General features: G+C 43.9%; 1 protein-coding gene and 1 long non-coding RNA gene across 5 annotated transcripts in view; both read right to left on the bottom strand.

The window, feature by feature from the left end:
- Positions 1–1,690: 1,690 nt before the first annotated feature.
- On the bottom strand, positions 1,691–3,227 carry LOC116881672. The gene is made up of 2 exons (XR_004385468.1): positions 2,674–3,227; positions 1,691–2,443 (listed from the first exon to the last, which is right to left on the bottom strand). It is a non-coding gene; the product is annotated as an uncharacterized LOC116881672 (long non-coding RNA).
- Positions 3,228–3,349: 122 nt separating this feature from the next.
- USP6NL (USP6 N-terminal like) overlaps positions 3,350–18,586 on the bottom strand; it is a 157,843-nt gene continuing 142,606 nt past the window's right edge. For all 4 annotated transcript variants that reach the window (XM_032881607.1, XM_032881608.1, XM_032881604.1 and 1 more), the window contains one exon: positions 3,350–4,884. In XM_032881607.1, the coding sequence (XP_032737498.1) occupies positions 3,476–4,884 (1,409 nt within the window). In that variant the 3' untranslated portion in view covers positions 3,350–3,475. The remainder of the gene's footprint in view (positions 4,885–18,586) is intronic.

Genomic DNA, 18,586 nt, shown 5'->3' with positions numbered 1-18,586 from the left:
CCCTATTTGTGGGCATGGCATGTGTTTCTCTAGTCATGGATATGAAAGGAGATCTCAGCAAAGTATTGAAGCGGTACTATTTCCATGCTTGTATTTCAATGGGCCCTGGGGGAGAGATCTGAAATGACAAATACAAAACTTCACTTTAAGATTACACTGAGTATGACATAAAATTTAGTATTAGACTCTCCTTAAAATGAAAAAAGTTAAAGCAATCACACCACATCCTGTAAACATCTATTTTTCTTCTCCTGAAATGTCCTATTCAATCTTTTTTTCAATTCTTCCAGGAAACATTCTATCATTGCCACTGAGGGGGATCAGGGCACATCACCCCAAAACATACCACTTTGGCATAAGAACAATTTTGAGCTGAAAGCATCTGAGTTCCTGAAATTGCTTATCTGCCCAAAAGCAGAGCCTCCCCACAAAATTCAACTGTCATAAATCCCCTCCACAGGCAACTGTGCTCTCTCCAGGCACCGTACCCAGACCCTGCCACACACCAGCACACCGCCCATCACTTCTCCTAAGGGTCCACTGATCTTTCCAAAGAGTCCCGGGCTCTCCCGTAAGTGCCCTTCTCCTCCTCCCTCGTTAGGTGCGCTGACCCCACGACCAACCCTCCCTTGAGTTGCTGAGGCCTGGGCGCCATGTGAATGCAGGAGGCCCCCGTTAATAAGCTGCTGTTTTTCTCTTGTTGATCTGCTTTCGTCAGACCGTTTCCAGGGCCTGGCTGGAGAACCCAGCAGGTGGAGGAAAAAATAATTTATTTTCTTCCTCTACAATACCTCAATATCTGACTTTACATTTATGTATATACATCTCTCTCAGCTTTAAACCCCCTTTTTTTTTAATTAAAAAAAAATTAGTACCCCAAAGAGTCAAAGTTTTAAAACCCTTGGAGACTCTGGGTGTAGTCTCTCTAACATGTCGAATTAAATATTAAAACAAAAACCATACCGGGACGCTTGGGTGGCTCAGTGGGTTAAAGCCTCTGCCTTAGGCTCAGGTCATGATCCCTGGGTCCTGGGACCGAGCCCCGCATCGGGCTCTCTGCTCCATGGGGAGCCTGCTTCCTCCTCTCTCTCTGCCTGCCTCTCTGCCTGCTTGTGATCTAATAAATAAATAAAATCTTTAAACAAAAACCATACCAAAGTGCTTATTGCACGAGCCAAGACCGCTGTGAAGAAGGGAGTGAATAAGGACAAAGTACTCACAGCGCCCGCAGCTGTCAGTGACCAGCCTCCTCCACGGGGTCCTCACCAAATATAGGGTGGTGATCCCGGTTAACCCACTTTGCCAATACGAGTTCATCTTTAATCACCATTCCGTTATTTATCTTTCACCAAAAGATAAGTGTGAAAGACTAAAATTGTACGGTGGCAAAATAAGCTCCAATTAAATTTTCCTACTTGGAAAACAAACAGAGAGCTACATTTTATAGTGAGGAAGACTGGAAATACCTTATTGCTATTAATAATGGCAGGTAAAATAAAGGAAAGGTAATGTAGTTATAAATACAGAGCTCCTAGAAATTAATAAAGCTTTTAACATACAACTGTGATGTATAAAGTCACGTAGGCAAACACTGAGCACATCGCCTCAATTAGAAGAAAATTAGCTTAGAAGCATCAGAGATGGAGAGCATTTCTACATATGAAAAAAAAGCACATGAAAGACACAAAACAAAATATACTTATTACTTTTAGCATGTTAAAAACAATCACATCCCAAAAAGTATACAGATAAAAATGTCATAGATGACATAAGAAAATAGTGTGTGTATATATATATTTTGCATATATATATATATGTATATATATAAATCTACAGTATTTACCACTGTTGAATATGTATTTTGGAGCAACTCAGATGCTGCTATCATATCCTAAATTATACAGCTTGGTTTATTACGAGTCACAGAATCATGGTTTAAAAACTGGAATTAACATCCTCAGCGATGCGTCTGATGTACAATTCTTTCTCAGCCTCCGCATGATCTGAAGGGAGGCCCAGGGAGAGCGGGGTTTGTGCCTGCTTCAGCAGAGAGCTGAGCTGCTAACACACGGCCATTCGTTTTGCTGTTTAATAACATCATTACCAAGTTGATTAAAATTACATTAGACTCATTATATACATAAAAAATATTGTCACATTCACTAGCTAAACAAATGTTACTCTCCTTGGAAAAGACATACTTCGGTACCTTGAAAGTTTAAAGCCCCAACTTACAACCAGAAGAGCCCAAGGTGTTGGCTTTTCTACTCTTGTCCTTGTTCAAACACGAGGAAAGCATGTTGAAAATAAGCTCTCCAATTAAACACAAGGTCAGACTTTCTGGGGATGCCTAAAACTGTCCCTGTGTTTTGGTAATTGTAGTGTAATAGACTTTTTGAAAGATGTTGCTAATTTTTTAACCATGAACCTGAATTTGTTCTCACTGAAAAAGAAAAAAAAAAAGGAGATTTTTAGAAGTATGAAAGTCACACTATTTTTTTAAAGATTAAAACCTTAGACTCCTTACTAATAATTAGGATCATTTTTTTGCAAGTTTACACAATGATAATTTAGTGGCCTAAGTGTGGCAATGTCCCTTCATTACCACCTTTAAGGAAAGAGTGCCAGGAAAAGCTCATGTAAGTCAACAGCCCGGGCCCTGCAGGAATTTACAGGGGAGAAGTAAGAAGCGACCACAGCATTAAGCCTGCTATCAAACGATGTCAAAGGAGCCTGTTCTGTGCCCCAGTGTTTAAGCACCATTCAGTGGTGAGCTTTTCTCTCCAGCGTCTTTAACTTTCAGAAGGAAAGAAAATGGCCACAACTGCAGAGAAGCTGAATGAAGTCGGGGCAAACCCTGACGGCACTCTAGGATCTGGGTGAAAAATATAAGGGAGAAAAAGAGAAAAACAAAAAATAAAAAACTTGGCTGAAAGACAAGTTAAGGAAAGGAAGAATAGTAAATTATTCCATGGATGTAGATTTAAATTAATTTTTTTAACGTTTCTTTAGTTCTGTGTTCAAATGTGTGTGCATGGAGGCTTTTTGGTATCTACTGAAAGACACGCACACTACATCTAGCCTTGGAAGTATCTATTCTACACAGTTTCTCAGTGCTCTGTGATGTTACCCAGAACAGGATGGGCTAATGGCGCAAAAACGCTCAGGTTCTGGAGGAAGATGTAATTGAAACTGAGTCCCGAATTATCATTATGTGCGGGTCCCTAAATGCTACTGCTATGTTTCTGTGTTGAATTCACTTCAGCAGGTTCCGTGATGCTGCAGTCTAAAAAGCTCATCACAAACCACGTCTACGTGGGGCTGAAAGGCTCCTATGTACTCCTAGTATCGGCAGACACGGAACTCTGCAAGATGTTCACAATAGTATAAAATACTGCTTTGGCAATTATAAACATAGCAATGTAGGTTTCAAATGGTTTCTATTCTCCTGTCTTTACCAAGTATAGATAAATTCTCACAGCAATACTGATTCTTGAATAGAAAGTCCATCCCGATTTCTGTAGTGGTACGCTGGAGGCGAGGGCCCTGAATACTGACAGCCAGAGGAGCCAGCCTCTTCTAAGCCTGGGGAAGTTCTGTATCGCAGTGGACTATCCACTGAAACCGCCGGCAGGCTGTGGTCCTGGAAGGGAACGTGCTGGAAGGTGGAATATTTTGGTAAGTTGCTCAAGTGGCCCCGGTTAGCGTCTTGAGTCCACAATGGTCCGTGAGTCTCGGGTCTGTAGGTGTAACTGACTTCTGACCACTTTCTGTTATCCGGCAGATAATCCACTGGAGGAATGATGAACTGTCCATTCTTTGGCGACTCTGGATTGCCTGCATATCCCCCGGCGCCAGGATCAATGGGAAGGACTTCTATGCGGCTGGAGGGCAGCACAACAGGGAGCGGGCGGCTGTGCGACTTCTCTGGAGAAATATTGACTGAAAGAGTCGAACCATAAGGTCTCCGGGAAGGATGCACTTGAGTCCCGTGGGTAGACGGCGGAGAGGCAAAGCTGCTGTTAGCAGCAGGGATGTGTCTGGGAGAATTGCCGTGGTAAACTGGGGGGTTACTGTAGGACGGCGGGAGCACTGTCCTGCGATCCTCTCCGTCCAACGGAGGTGGGTATTTTGCGTAACCTGCAGGCTGCACTTTAAAAGTAAACTTGTTTGATACTCTCGATGGACTAGAACTTGGCTCCACGTACTTCCTTGGGCTGTGAGAGTAGACCACGTTCCGTGGACTTTGGGAGTAGGCTCTTTCTAGTGCCTCTTCGATAGAAGCGCTGTTGTCATTTTCAGGTACGTTGTCGTACTGGGACGCGTTAGAGCCCCGCTTCCCTTCATCGGCATCCAAAACCTTCATCTTCTGCCTCACGTTTGATATTCGAGGGTCTGCAGAACTCGGGATGGAAACTGTGAGTGCCGGGTGTCCTGACCTACTTTTGCCTTCGATGGCGTATTTGGCAGTTTTTTCAATGGCTGAAGTCTCTGACGGTTTGTTCCACTTGGGCACAAATTCCTTCCTGGTATTGGACGTGGCATTGCTATTCTGGTTAGCAGCTGCATGATTGTACTGCCTGGAACTGTCCTGTGGACCTGATGGAAGTTTTCTTTGAAGATCTGCTTCATCTTGAAGCTTTTTACTGTCTTCATCTTCTGATTTCCGTCTCAGTGCCCTTACTCGTTCTGGTGTACCAATCCTACTCGCATGGAGAGGGGAAGGCTCATGCTTTTTGTGAGGTGATGAGCCGCTTCCTCTTCTGCTGCTCATATGGGGACTTGGCCTGCCCACACTTCTCTGTCCATTGCTCAGGTGACTGATGCAAGCAGATTCAGGTGGCAGCTGACCCAAAGGTTTCTTCGGATACTCATCCTCTTTCCCTAAAGAGAAAGACAGATTTATAAGTAAAATAGATACAGGAGTAAATGCTATCAAATGTAAGAACGACAACAGAACAAATGCATGTTTTTCGTACGTGCACTCGCACAAGTATCTACACGCCACAGGATTGTACGGGTTTAGAAAAAGAGTTATTAATTTTTTATTTTTTTTAAAGATTTTATTTATTTATTTGACAGAGAGAGAGAGATCACAAGTAGGCAGAGAGGCAGGCAGAGCAGGAGGGGAAAGAAGGCTCCCTGCTGAGCAGAGAGCCCGATGCAGTGCTCGATCCCAGGACCCTGGACCACGACCTGAGCCGAAGGCAGAGGCTTTAACCCACTGAGCCAGCCAGGCACCACTAGAAGAAGCATTATTTAGAGAAACTGATACTAAAACACAGCAAAACTCAAAATCTTTTTACATGGCAGGCAGGTGGAAATATTTTATGAACTAATGAGTAAGGTTTATACAATGATGAAACACATGATTCTTAGGTTTTTTTAAGATCTACTGTTGCTGGGGCGCCTGGGTGGCTGAGTGGGTTAAAGCCTCTGCCTTCGGCTTGGGTCATGATCCCAGGGTGCTGGGATCAAGCCCCCTGTCGGGCTCTCTGCTTGGCAGGGAGCCTGCTTCCTGCCCCACCCCACCCCCCCGCCTGCCTCTCTGCCTACTCGTGATCTCTGTCTGTCAAATAAATGAATAAAATCTTTAAAAAAAATCTATTGTTACTTGCTTTTTCAAGAATGCAAAGCTGATATTCATTTTCTTTTTATTACCAAAACAATCGTGCAGGTCAGTAGTTCAATGTCTTACCATTATTTTACTTTTGCTTTAATCTACCTCCACTAAAATGGTTTTGAAATCAGTAAAACCTCTCCTATCAACTTTAGGCAGGTCTGAAAAATTGAAAAGGCAGGGGATAACCAACTGTAGTCTCAATGTTGTCCCAAAACAGCTTATTATTTACTATTATTATTATTATTCTTCTCTCAAGTACCCACAAAAGGGAAAAAAAATTAAAAAAGAAAAAGAAAAAGAAAATCATACTGACTACTTTTAGTTTTACATTTTACATAATGAACATCAGAAAATTAATGAAGAGGGGCACCTGGGTGGCTCAGTGAGTTAAAGCCTCTGCCTTCAGCTCAGGTCATGATCCCAGGGTCCTGGGATCAAGCCCCGCATCGGGCTCTCTGCTCAGCGGGGAGCCTGCTTCCTCCTGTCTCTCAGACTACTTGTGATGTCTGCCAAATAAATAAATAAATAAAATCTTGAAAACAATTAGCAAAGAACTAAAGGAAGGTACAATAAACTGGTCTTTCGGTAAACAGTTTTAGGATGTTCAGGCTCACGACTTTGATTCAACACAATACTTGAAGTCCTAGCCATAGTCACACAAGAAAAAGGAATAAATGGCATTCAAATTGGCAAGGAAGAAGTAAAACTGTGACTATTAGCAGAGGACAAACCAAGACAGATTCTTCACCGCACAGAACAAACTGCTAGCTCCCACAGGGGAGGCGGGTGGGGCACGAGCGCCGGGATTATGGTGCGCACGGAGTCATACGCGGCCCTGCTGGAAACTGTACACCTCAAGCTAATATAGCACCGTACGGTAACTCTACTGGAAGTAAAATACAAAACTTCATAGAGTCTAAAAAATTTTTTTAAATGGAAAATAATTATAATGTAGATATCCAGTAAATATCCTGAAGAAACGACAGACTTCGTTTGTAAACATTCCATGGTTTAAAATGCGTTTTTCACATATCACAGAACACGGGTCTCAATTAACAGTATGTTGCTGCTCTCATCGGGCACGCGCCCCCCCCCCACCGCCCGTAACACTGACCGGGTGAGCTCAGTTTAGGCACTGTGCTACGTGATGCGTCCACGAGACGTGAGCAAATAGAAAATGGTCTTTATTTTCATGTAGCTCACAGTCTGGATGATGATAATTTTGTCATTTACCCGCATATCGTACTTCTAAGATATTTTTTTTTTAAATATTCAGTGAACTTTTCTTTGTGGGGATGGAGAGCAGAGAATGATGAAGAAACAATATCCTTTAAGGAATTTAGCTACGGGAATCAGAATTATTAAGCTAAAAGTGACCTTTGTGCTCTTTTCTTTTTCCTTTTCCTTTTTTTCTAAGCAGGCTCCACGCTGGGCTGGCCATGCAGCCCAGTGCAGGGTTTGAGCCCACGACCCTGAGATCAAGACCTGAGGTGAGGACCAACAGTTGGAGACCCCCCGGCGCCCCTACCTTTGTGCTCTTCTAATCCAGTAGTCTTTACGCTTTTTAAAAGCAGACCCTTTTCTTTTCACACCGAATTCCATACGAAGCCCCAATATATAGAGAAAATATAAACACAGCTGCTCTGATCAAAGTGGAAAGTCACCCCTTTTTCCTCTTCCCTCAGCTGGGCAGCTGAGCAGAGTCCGAGGGCTGGAGAGCTAGTTCTGCCTGTAGTTTAGAGGTGGGAAGCAGAGTCTCAGAGCAGCCAGGAGATCTCTCTCTCTCTCTCTTTTTTTAACATTTTATTCACTTATCTGACAGAGAGAGCATAAGCAGAGGGAGAAGCAGGCAGAGGGAAAGGGAGAAGCAGGCTCCCCATTGAGCAAGGGAGCCCGATGTGGGGCTTGATCCCAGGATCCCGGTACCATAACCTGAGCCAAAGGCAGATGCACAATGACTGAGCCACCCAGGTGCCCCCCGTGTGATCTTTTGTGGCAGATACTGAATGAGAACCAGGACCCAGTAGTTTCATTCCAGCTCTGCCATTTATGTCACATTAATTAAACTCCAGAGATCCTTTTGATGATTTTAACTGAACCTAACTTTACTTTGGCAGTATTTGTACAAGCCCTTTATTTTGCACATTTGAAAGCACGCCCAGTGAACTGGCAATTACAGGTTGTGTTGCTCATGTCTCTATTAATATGTATGTATCAAGCAAATACTACATGCCAGGCACTGCTTGGGGAGCTGGCCATCCAGAGGGGACACAAAGGATGAAGTCCCTGTCCTCCTGGAGCATATATGCTAGTCGTGCTGAGCTAGGAAGACAGTCAGCACCAGGAGAAGACAATTAAAGTGATCTGGGGTGGGTCGGGGCCAAGCAGGGCAGAGCTCTGGCAAGAGCAAGGGCGCACTGTGCCTTGAGTGGAGAGAACACTGGGGCGAGGCCGGAGGAAGGAAGAGTCACAACACACAGGGCCTTGAAGACCACGGTACGGACTCTGAATTTCTTCCTAAGTTAACCGCAATCTACTAAGGGCTTTTCGGCAGGAGAGTAACATCATCTGATACCTATCTCACCAAGTTCACCTTGGTGGGACTTGGATTATATAAAAATTAGTGTTGATAACAGTAACAATAATGGCTAATATTCATCACACACTTACCATGTGTTAGCCACTGCTCAAAAAGCTGTCCATACAGCATTCAGCAATAGGCACGTAACTGAGGTCACCATTGTGACTCTCATTCTAGAGAGGAGGAAATGGAGGCAGAAGTGAACCCGCTCAGGGGCTCCCAGCTGGTAAGTGGCAGACGCACAGTTCAAACCCAGAGCTGATTGCAGAGCCCTCTGGATGGAAGGCAAGAGAAGGCGCTGCTTCTTGCATATACCGTAAGGTCAGGGCCACACCCTTGCTCCTGTGCTAGGTGTGGGCTAAGAGATGAATGGACCACAGGGGCCCTGGGGGCTGGAAGATACTGCTCAGTGACAGAGGGTGCGACCAATACTATTCTCCTATCTTTTTTTTTTTTTTTAAGGTTTTGTCTATTTATTTGCCAGAGAGAGAGAGAGAGAGCGCACAAGCATAGGAGTGGTAGGCAGAGGGGAGAAGCAGGCTCCCCTGCCCCACCCCACCCTGAGCAGGGAGCCTCATGTAGTACTCAATCCCAGGACCCTGGGATCATGACCTGAGCTGAAGGCAGATGCTTAACCAACTGAATCACCCAGGCATCCTTGTTCTTGTATCTTTTTATAAAAAAGACATTTTATGGTATGTGGACACAATATTTTAAGTGATAACCCAAACTTTAAAGGTTGTCCATGTTGGAATGACTGGGGGGCTCAGTTGGTTAAGCATCTTCCTTGGGCTCAGGTCAGGATCCCAGAGTCCTGGGATCAAGTACCACATCGGGCTCCCTGCTCGGCAGGAAGCCTGCTTCTCCCTCTGCCTGCTGCTCTCCCTGCTCATGCTCTCTCTCTCTCTCTCTCTCTGACAAATGAAATGAAATGAAATGAAATGAAATGAAATGAAATGAAATGAAATGAAATGAAATAAGTTGTCCATGTCTGTCTGTGAAATAGTCAGAGACAATTCCAGTTCAGTGTTTAACCAGCCTCATAGGAAACAGCTAGAATCAAGGTAAAGAAGGGGACTCAAAAGCCAAAAGCACCCCGAGTCCAGAATATTGACAAGGAGTTAAAAAACCAGCAACAAAAATAAAATCAGAATCTGTGTCCCCCAAAAAGCTTTCACCAGCTCTACAAATAGTTATCCACTGTGTCCCAGATAAACACAGGAATTCCTTCTTCCCCGTAGGCGGGTGATACCAACAAACAAATTATCAAGAAGATATAAAGACCTATATAAAAGAAAAACCGCACTTGGGAATCTCCTCGTGGTCCCCACTCAGACAATTTTCTCAGGGCACAACGCAGTAACCTCGGTGGCTAACACAACGGCCGGCCGGCAGTCCGTCAGACAGAAACATCAGCCAGTCACCACGACGCCCCTTCCAGGTGGGTGAGTGGAAGCCTGATGACAACCATAACCATTAAAAGGAAAAGGAAAGCAGCGGCGCCCAGAGAGTGGTTAATTCCTGCCTGCAAGATGTGCTGCTACAGGGACAAAACTGGATTAGCTGGAGACTCTCCCGCTGAGCCCTTTAAGTTGCTCCTCTCTGCGCCACTCCAGCCGCTCTGGGCAGCGTGGGCCGCCAGCCGTGCAATTGACCCGCTCTCCAAGCGCTCGCATACCACCAGCACGCAGCACGTGCAACGCGCACAGGGCCTCCCCAGGACATCACCAGTCCATGGGTCCAAGCCGCGAACGTTTCTCAGCCCACACAGGACGTCTTCAGTGTTTCCATTTGCATCAGTTCACAACCCACGAAAGCTGGATTCACTTGTAATTAGGTTTTTCAAAGGTTCGCTCTCTGCTATGGACTGAAAGTTTATGACCTCCCCACCCCCAGCCAAAATTCATATACTAGAAACCCCCCCATGGAATATGATATTTGGAGATGGGGTTTGGAAGACAATTAGGTCATCGGGGAGAGACCTCATGATGGGATCAGTGCCCTCACCTCTCTTCAGAGTGGGGCAGGGGACAAGGCCACAAAGAGGTCCGATCTGCCCTGCTTTTACTGCCCCCTCTGTGAAGGCTTCTAAGAGTTGCCAGACTTTACCACAAGGACTGCAGCTGATGGGGTCCTCCCAGTTGGGGTCAACAGTGGACTGAGGAGTGGCCCCTGGCAGAGCAGGGGAGACACCCTGTTGGGAGGAACAGCGGTCAGACAGGGAGCTCTGGGCCAGAAGGGGGACAACCCTTCTCCTTCCGTCATCATAGCTTCCCAAATACCCCAGACAGGTGACACTCAGAGGGAGGGAGAGTCTGAGCCTGAGTCACGCGTGGGAGGCAGTGGGCAGTGGCTGGCACGTGTTTGCCCCAGAAAAGAGCTGTACGGTCTGCGTCCTCTGAGGCGGACTGGGCACTGGAGCAGGTTTCATTCACCAGAGGACCGATTTGAGTTTTCCCTTCTTCAGCAAAGACTGTGCCTAAAAATTACCTCATTGTTCTGGGCTGAATTACGTCCCCTCAGAACTCATGTGTTGAAACCCTAATCCCTCAGTATACAACAGAATACAAGGCCTTGGAGATAAGGCCTTTACAGAGGTGATTAAGGTAAATGAGGTCATTGGGGCGGGCCTCTTATTCAATATGGCTGACATCCTTCTCAGGAGAGGTGTACGGCCACAGACAGGTATGGAGGGAAGACCATGTAGGAAAACGCCCAGCTAACGCCAAGGATGGAAGAAACCAATCTTGCCAACACTTTGATTCTTGACTTCCCAAACTCCAGAATTATGAGAAAACATTCCTCTGTTGTTAAAGGCACTCACTCTGTGCTATTCCTATTAGAGCAAATAATCGGAACAAAGATATTACCATAGAGTCTATATCCTCAATCTCAAAACTGATTTGTACCAAACAGATTTTATGGATTGCCTTTTCCTGCTAGTTAAAAATCACATTTCATTATTTATCATCATCTGTTTTTATGGTTCCAGCATATTTTCTTTACTTTTTTTTAAAAGATTTTATTTATTTATTTGACAGAGAAAGAGAGAGAACACAAGCAGGGTTAGTGGGAGAGGGAGAAGCAGGCTCCCCACTGAGCAGAGAGCCCAAAGCAGGACTTGATCCCAGGACCCTGAGATCATGACCTGTGCCAAAGGCAGATACTTTAACCGACTGAGCCACCCCGGTCCTAGCATATTTTCAATGTCGACAATGTAATGAAACCAACTATAGTAATGACAATTTATTTTACATGACCACGTCGAAAAGACAACTGAACTGAACAAATGGGGAAGGCAGACACAGGCAGAAACAGATCCACAGTGATGCGAGATCCATTACTTTGCAGGTTACCATATGCCATTTTCTGTGTTGTGGCTACCATGGTACCACTAGGTATGGGAAACTAGGATTGGCCTCCATAGCATTTTCCACAGACACAGAGCTAGACTGGCTTAGTGACAACGATGGCACAGGAGGGCATCTTTGTAAGTGTGTAACACAGAATTTAAGCAAGATTCCAGGTTTGGACTAACTGAACCAGAGTAGAAAGGGGCTGCTGAGGGACCAATCCATGGAAAGATTCAACAAAAAAGAAACAAAACACTTGGGGTAGGTGGAAGGAAGAAAGTGGGGAGAAGAAAGGGCCATGAGAGAAAACGGAACATCTCCCGGGAAAATAGGGCCACGTCGCACACTGTTCCTCTATGCTAGTACCTATAGACTTGTGTCCTGAAATCCTGTAATTATATAAAAAGCACATATTGGTAAAGACTCACAGGACACAGAGTAAAAATGTAGGATTACAGATATAAGGCATATATTTCTCAAGAGAAGGAATGAGAAGATTGAGAAAAAGGTAATAGGGAGAATGAGGCGGTAATTCATGCACAAAACAAAATAGAAAGGTATGCGTCATACGTACATGCATGCGAGAGTTAATTTTTCAATATAAAGGTAGGAAAAGTATTTACCTCACATTTATTTTTTTTTAAGATTTTATTTATTTATTTGACAGAGAGAGAGCGTGCACACACAGGGGAAGCAATAGGCAGAGGGAGAAGCAGGCTCCAGGGAGCCTGACATAGGGCCTGATCCCAAGACCCAGGGATCATGACCTGAGCCAAAGGCAGGTGCTTAAGGGACTGAGCATCCCAGGCGCCCCTTCCCCTGCATTCAACACCACTTGATATTCAAGTCAATCGCGCAAGTTTTCTGAGGAAGGGACATTAATGTTCTGTGCATCTACATATTGCAGAATTAAAAGAAAACTTTAACATGTTCCATTTACCAAATGGGCAAGAGGCCCAAATCCACATGGGGGAAAAAATTCTGTGACTGTTCGAAAATATCCAAAAAGTGGCATCTCCAAGCTCCTTCATGGGAGCCGGAAACACATGTCCCTTTCCCCTGGTAGACAATAACCTGCTTCAAGTGACTTCCTCTGTATCCCAACCTCTGGTATCTAAGTTAGTCATGGAATTACAAGTGAGGTGGTGACAAAATGTCCATTCATTCTCATGGTAGCCTAATGGCACACTGTCCCTATGCATGGCACAGAAACATAATGGTTATAAATACCAAAGATCTACCAGCCAAGGAACTAGATGTAGCAGGGTTTAAAGGAAAAAAAAAAAAATCCAATGCAGACAAAATGACACTGCATTTAGTTAATTTCTAAACGGTAATCCCTCATTAGGCACTGGGGCCTGTAGCGGGCACAGGGTAAGTACCGCAAATGTACAAAGACATTTAGAGGATATGGTCTCTCTGTCCTCAAAGAGATTTTCAACAAGCACGGAGGGAGGTAAAACAATTTGAAAGAGCTGTAGACAGAGATTTAAGAAAGAACCTTCCAAAATGCAGGGACTTAAAAAACCCAGTTCATCCCGATTTTAAAGATAGTAACACAAGTGAGACTAAGGAGGGCCAGGATATTCACAGGCGCCAGGGCCAGACTGCAGACTGGGGTTTGCTTAATTTACAGCAGTGTCCGGTCAGCCTCCTTCCCACAGTCATCTGTGACCCGGGGGCGTGCTGAAGACCAACAGGAGGCACTAACATGTGGCTCGGGGTCCTGGCATCAGCACCTACTTTCCACAGACGCCTGCTGACTGAGGCCACTGTGGGATTAGGCTGTGTTCGAATTATTCCCGTAACTGACCGCACATCTCTAACTGGCGGAGAATTCTCAGTAACCCGACAATGATGGAAGATACACATGCACGTTAGAAGGTGGCTGGGGTGATGGACACTGGGGAGGGCATGTGCTAGGGTGAGTGCTGTGAAGCGAGTAAGCCTGACGATTCACAGACCTGTACCCCTGGGGCTAATGGTACATTATATGTCAATAAAAAATAAAAATTAAAACAAAAACATACACACATTGTCTGTACCTCAGCGCAGGACCTTGGCCGTCCGGGGCAACACAACTGGGGAGGAGGGCTGTGTCTCTCAAGGGGAGGGGAAATGAGAAGGGGTGGAAAGAAGTGCCCAGAGAGGAAAAGGGGGAAAGAGGGGGTGAGGAGAGAAAGCAGGCATGAGAGGAGAGGCGAATGACAGAGAGGACCAGAAAGAGAAGGAAGGGGAGCCGAAGGGCAGAAAGTGGAGGCGGCCACAAGGAAGAGAGGAGCAGAACAGCGTCTCCCTTCCCAAAGATGCTCATGTCTGAGCGGGGACTTGCTGGGGTTTCACAGAAACCGGGCGGGGCAGAGGCCGCTCCATGCCAACGGCAGTCAGTACCCAAACTCGAGGACCCGGTGCCAGGGCAATCTGACCTCAGTGATTATGCAATCTGGAAGAAAACTCTATCTGACTTTGTGATAAAGGCAATGCTTTCCTGAAGAATTATTCAACCTTCATTGAGCTGAAGACAGACTGTGTAGACTGCTCAAGGAGGACAAATGCCATCGCCCGTAATACATTCCTATGCTAGTAAATATTCCTCACAATTTTCCCATAAATGTGACCCAAATAAGCATTAAACATTCTTGTACTATCCTTAGACCCACCTTAACCTATCTGAACCCCCGCGTACCCATACACATGAACGCTGGTGAACTTGGCTTTGTCTGGTTTACCTTCTCCTTTCACCCCAAGCGGTCAAGGGTAATTGTAAGATTCGAGCCTGAGCCTAACTGATGTCAAAAGAGATGGCTCTACACAGGCCATATGTATCAACCTTTATTCTCCGTACTTAAATTCTGAACTCTTCAACAGCCACAATACTGTCTGTGCTCATCCCACTATAAACTCCGTGCCTGTAATTTAATTTTCTTCTTCCCCTTGAAAACAGAGGTGTCTGAAAGAATTACTGCCCTACTCTTAAAGGGTGGGAAAGCACCACAATTCTTATCATATACGACAGGGACACCTTTGTGAAAATATCACATTACTGATTCCGACAAAAGTATTTTTATGCCACTGTCAACTTGACATATTTTAATAAAGGCAAAAGAATTTGTCATTTGGTTTTTTGGAACTTTTTTCTTTAAAAAAAAGGGGGGGAACAAGAGAAAGAATAGTCTAACCATCCCTTAAACAAAACAAACAAACAAAACAAACAAACAAAAAAAAACAAGACAATCCCTCAAACCCCCTCAGGTTTGGTCATCTTTGCTCTTACTCAGGTCTCTGCTGCCACCCTGTGGGCACTACACCAAATTACAAGCCTTGAAGGTCGATGGTCTCAGAAGGCATTACCAGTTTCGTTCTCCCAAGAGACACAGAATTACAGCAAAGTGCTCAAAGTGCTCTCTCTTGTGAGCAACACCCTACTCTTCAATTTCAACAACAGAATATATGTACTCTCACTGTCCTAACAGTTTTCAGTAAGAAATGGCAGGGGCTGTTGTCAGGAAAATTATTCTGGGAGTCATCTTATTCCTTCCCAGATCAAATATTAAGTCTAATTGAGTTTGAAAATATTGTCACAAAATCAGTGGTTTCATGTTTACATCTGAAAAATCAAATGGCTTTATCTCTGTTTAATGTACCATTAGCCAGAAAAATATACAATTCAAGAACTATTATAGCCATCAACAATCTTACCTCCTTTCTATAGGGAAATAGTGTGCTGTATTTACAGCTATAATAGGGAAAAAAATATGTTCTTTAATCATTGTAGTTAGTTCATAGGGAAAAAAATATGTTCTTTAATCATTGTAGTTAGTTCATAGGCTTGACTTTTTTTCTCATCAGACAAAACTTGAAAGACGGTAAACAGAAAGGAGAGAATTATTTAAACACATTTATAAATCTATTATAATACCATTTAATGCCACAAAAATCAAGAGATGTTTGTGAAATAACTATTTTTCAGATTGACTTATTTAGAGAGAGCAAAAGCACAGGAGTGTGGGGGAGCAGAGGAGAGGGAAAGGAAGTCTCAAGCAGACTCCCCACTAAGGAGAGAGCCCATGCAGGGCTCCATCTTGCGACCCTGACATTAGGTCCATAGCGGAGAGCCAAGCTGAGCCGAAACTAAGAGTCAGATACTCAAGTGACTGTGCCACTCGGGCGCCCCTGAAATAATTTTTAAAATCTGCACTTTGTGATCCTAGTGTTTGAATTCACACGTATACATATGTGTAAAAAAAAAAAAAAAAAAAAAAAAACCTGCTGAGCACATTTAATATCAATTTCTATTATATAAACAAAAGTGAAAACCCACCTAAACCCTTAAAAAGTGGGACAGTTTTTTTTTTAACTAACAAACAACACAGTTGACTCTTTTGTATGTGTGTATGTGATCAAGATATGAACCAGTTCCATTACCTCAAAAAACTGCATCATGCTAGCTAACCATTTGTAGATGGCAGCCTTTATTATCTAAAGAATAGATTAAAACCTCATTAGTTCATTAAAAAATACTGACTGAATGCCCATTTTACGCGCACTGAAGTCGGTGCTGGTGACACAGAGCACTGGGAGCAGGCACAGGGTGTGCATCAGGTACAAAACCCCGGGGCTTGAGTTCTGTGGCTCGGGAGGCTGCGACTGGCTGACAAGGCAGAAGGAGGAGATGATGCTTAAGCCAAGTCGTGAAAACTAAAACAGAATGGAGGGACACAGAGGCACCTGGAGAATTGTTCAGGGTGTCCTTGGGGGAGAAGCATATCCCAAGGCAAAGTAGTAGGAGCGCATGACACGGCAGCGGGGCCCTGAGTGGGCAGGGGGTCTGCTGTAAGGTAAGGTGCTGGCTTGGCAATCGGGCCTGGTCACCGGGGTGGGACCGGTGCTCCAAGCCCCAGGTTCCTAATCTCTAAGCTGCTACTACTACTACTGATGGCAGAACAAGCATGAAAGCTATTCAAAATTAAATTAAAATGTCTCTTAATACAAGATTTAGGGTCCTTCATGGGTGCCTGGGTGGCTGAGTCAGTCTGCCTCCAGCTCAGGTCATGATCCCTGGGTCCTGGTTCCCAGGCATGCCTGCTTCTCCCTCTGCCCCTCCCCCACCCACTCGTGTGAGTGGGCAAACTCGCTTCCCCTCCCCCCCCACCCTACCTCCCCAACAGACCCACGCTAATATTTTAAAAAAATAAAAAAAAATAAAAAAAGATTTATGGCCCTTCCAGATAAAAAAAAAAACAAAGGAACACAGGATTCCATCATGTTCAAAGATGTTGAAAGGTAAAAGGTGAAAGTAAAAGTCCAAAAAAAAAAAAAAAAAAAAAGGCAAAGTCCAATCCTCCTGGGTGGAAAGCTGCGGAATTCCTCAAGGAGAAGAAAGAACTGGGTGGTGTGCAAGCAGGATCCATGGTGTCTGACTATGTGGCTGAGCCATCTGAGGGGCATGGACCCAGTGATGATAAGAAGTGGTTCTGCCTATAAGTTTGTGACTGATGAGAATTCAGTTGGAGTCCTGGCTTGTATTTCAACTGACAAAGTACCTTCCAAATGTATTTGAAATTCATTTTTTTCATTCATAAAGATCTAGAATTAAGTATAAAAAAACTGAAGAGAATTAAACACAGGATTAATTCTGTATTTTTTGCATAGGAATCTGTCCATATTTAGTATTTTATATATTTACATTAAGAGAATTTGGCCAAGTTGCTTTTTCATGCCAAACGGATTTGAACTTAGGATGTGAAATTTATAAATAGTAGTGTAACTAATTTTTAAGGGACTGGAGGTTCAGCAAATTCTTAAATTTATCACAGAAGTTCTTTAAGAACTAGGGAAGGTTTTGTTTTGAAATTTAAAAGTTATGTTTAAGGAACTGCATATATTAAATTTATAAATGCAATTTAAAATGTTTGTAGGACTTCATCTGTAAATGGAACCAAACGTTAACTACCATTAACATTAACCAAACATTAATGTGCCCTTTAAAAGAGAATGGTAAATTTTCCCAAATTTAAAAACAGTCTACTGACTTTTATAAACTGGATTACCAGACTAAAAGAAGAACTAGGTTCCGGGATTTGTAACTTTAAGAAATCAAATACTAATTTTTAGAAACCTCAATAATTTTGTGCACCAAAAACTGTCCTCAAGGATATTAACAAACCTGAGTCAACAAAAAACCTTATTCCAAAGGGCTGTTGAAAAAAATTAAGTGACATGAATATGTAAAGAACGCATTTTGCAAGAAGACTATCATGTAAGACTCAAAAGTTTGCCATTATTGTTACTATGTTAAAAGTGTTTGAGGAGGTGGGAAGGATGGAAATAGGAAAATAAGCAGACGGCAGACTGGGAGAGTATCTGAGGTCAAACGAGGGAGCCTCGTCTTCTCTGTTTGACACAGCAGCGCCCCCTGAAGACTCTGGCAAGATAAGGGGCAGCACTGGAGTCAGTGATCTGGGTGTGGATGACTGAGGCTGGAGAGGAGGCATCAAAAGAAACACAAGACCTGGTGTCTGAATGTCTGAATGGACTGTCACCGGGTGAAGTACTAGTAAGCGGGGGTGATGGGGAGATTCTGGAGACTACGAAGATGGGGTAAAGTTGAACATTTTACCATGATAGGAAATAAACAGGAAAAAAATGGGAAAATGAACATTTTCTTCCTCCATTCCTGTCAAAACTTCTGGTGACCATTATAAAAAACCACACAGAAGGGAAAAGGCAATCTGAAGCTGGCAAAGTTTTGCTGTAGAGACACAATTTAAAAAATCCAATTTCCCTAAGGATGAAAAAGGACATTCCCCACAGCTAAAAGCAACAAAATGCTTTCCTTTCTGAACAAAGTTCCTTAAGTTTCATGTTTTCTGATACCTAAAATAAAAGATAAAAATTAAAATGGCTCTCTCAATTATTGTAAGAAAAATCTGCTCTTGATTCTTCAAGGTCATATGGTCACAAGCTAGAGCTAGGCCAAACGGGCAGGCAGTCGCCATGGATCAACATGGGCTTTCTAACCAGAGTGAC

Source organism: Lontra canadensis, unplaced genomic scaffold, assembly GCF_010015895.1.
Source record: "Lontra canadensis isolate GAN:19392208 unplaced genomic scaffold, GSC_riverotter_1.0 scaffold76, whole genome shotgun sequence".
NCBI lineage: Eukaryota > Metazoa > Chordata > Mammalia > Carnivora > Mustelidae > Lontra > Lontra canadensis.
The sequence above is the reverse complement of the archived record's forward strand: the minus strand, read 5'-3'. Positions and strand labels throughout refer to the sequence as shown.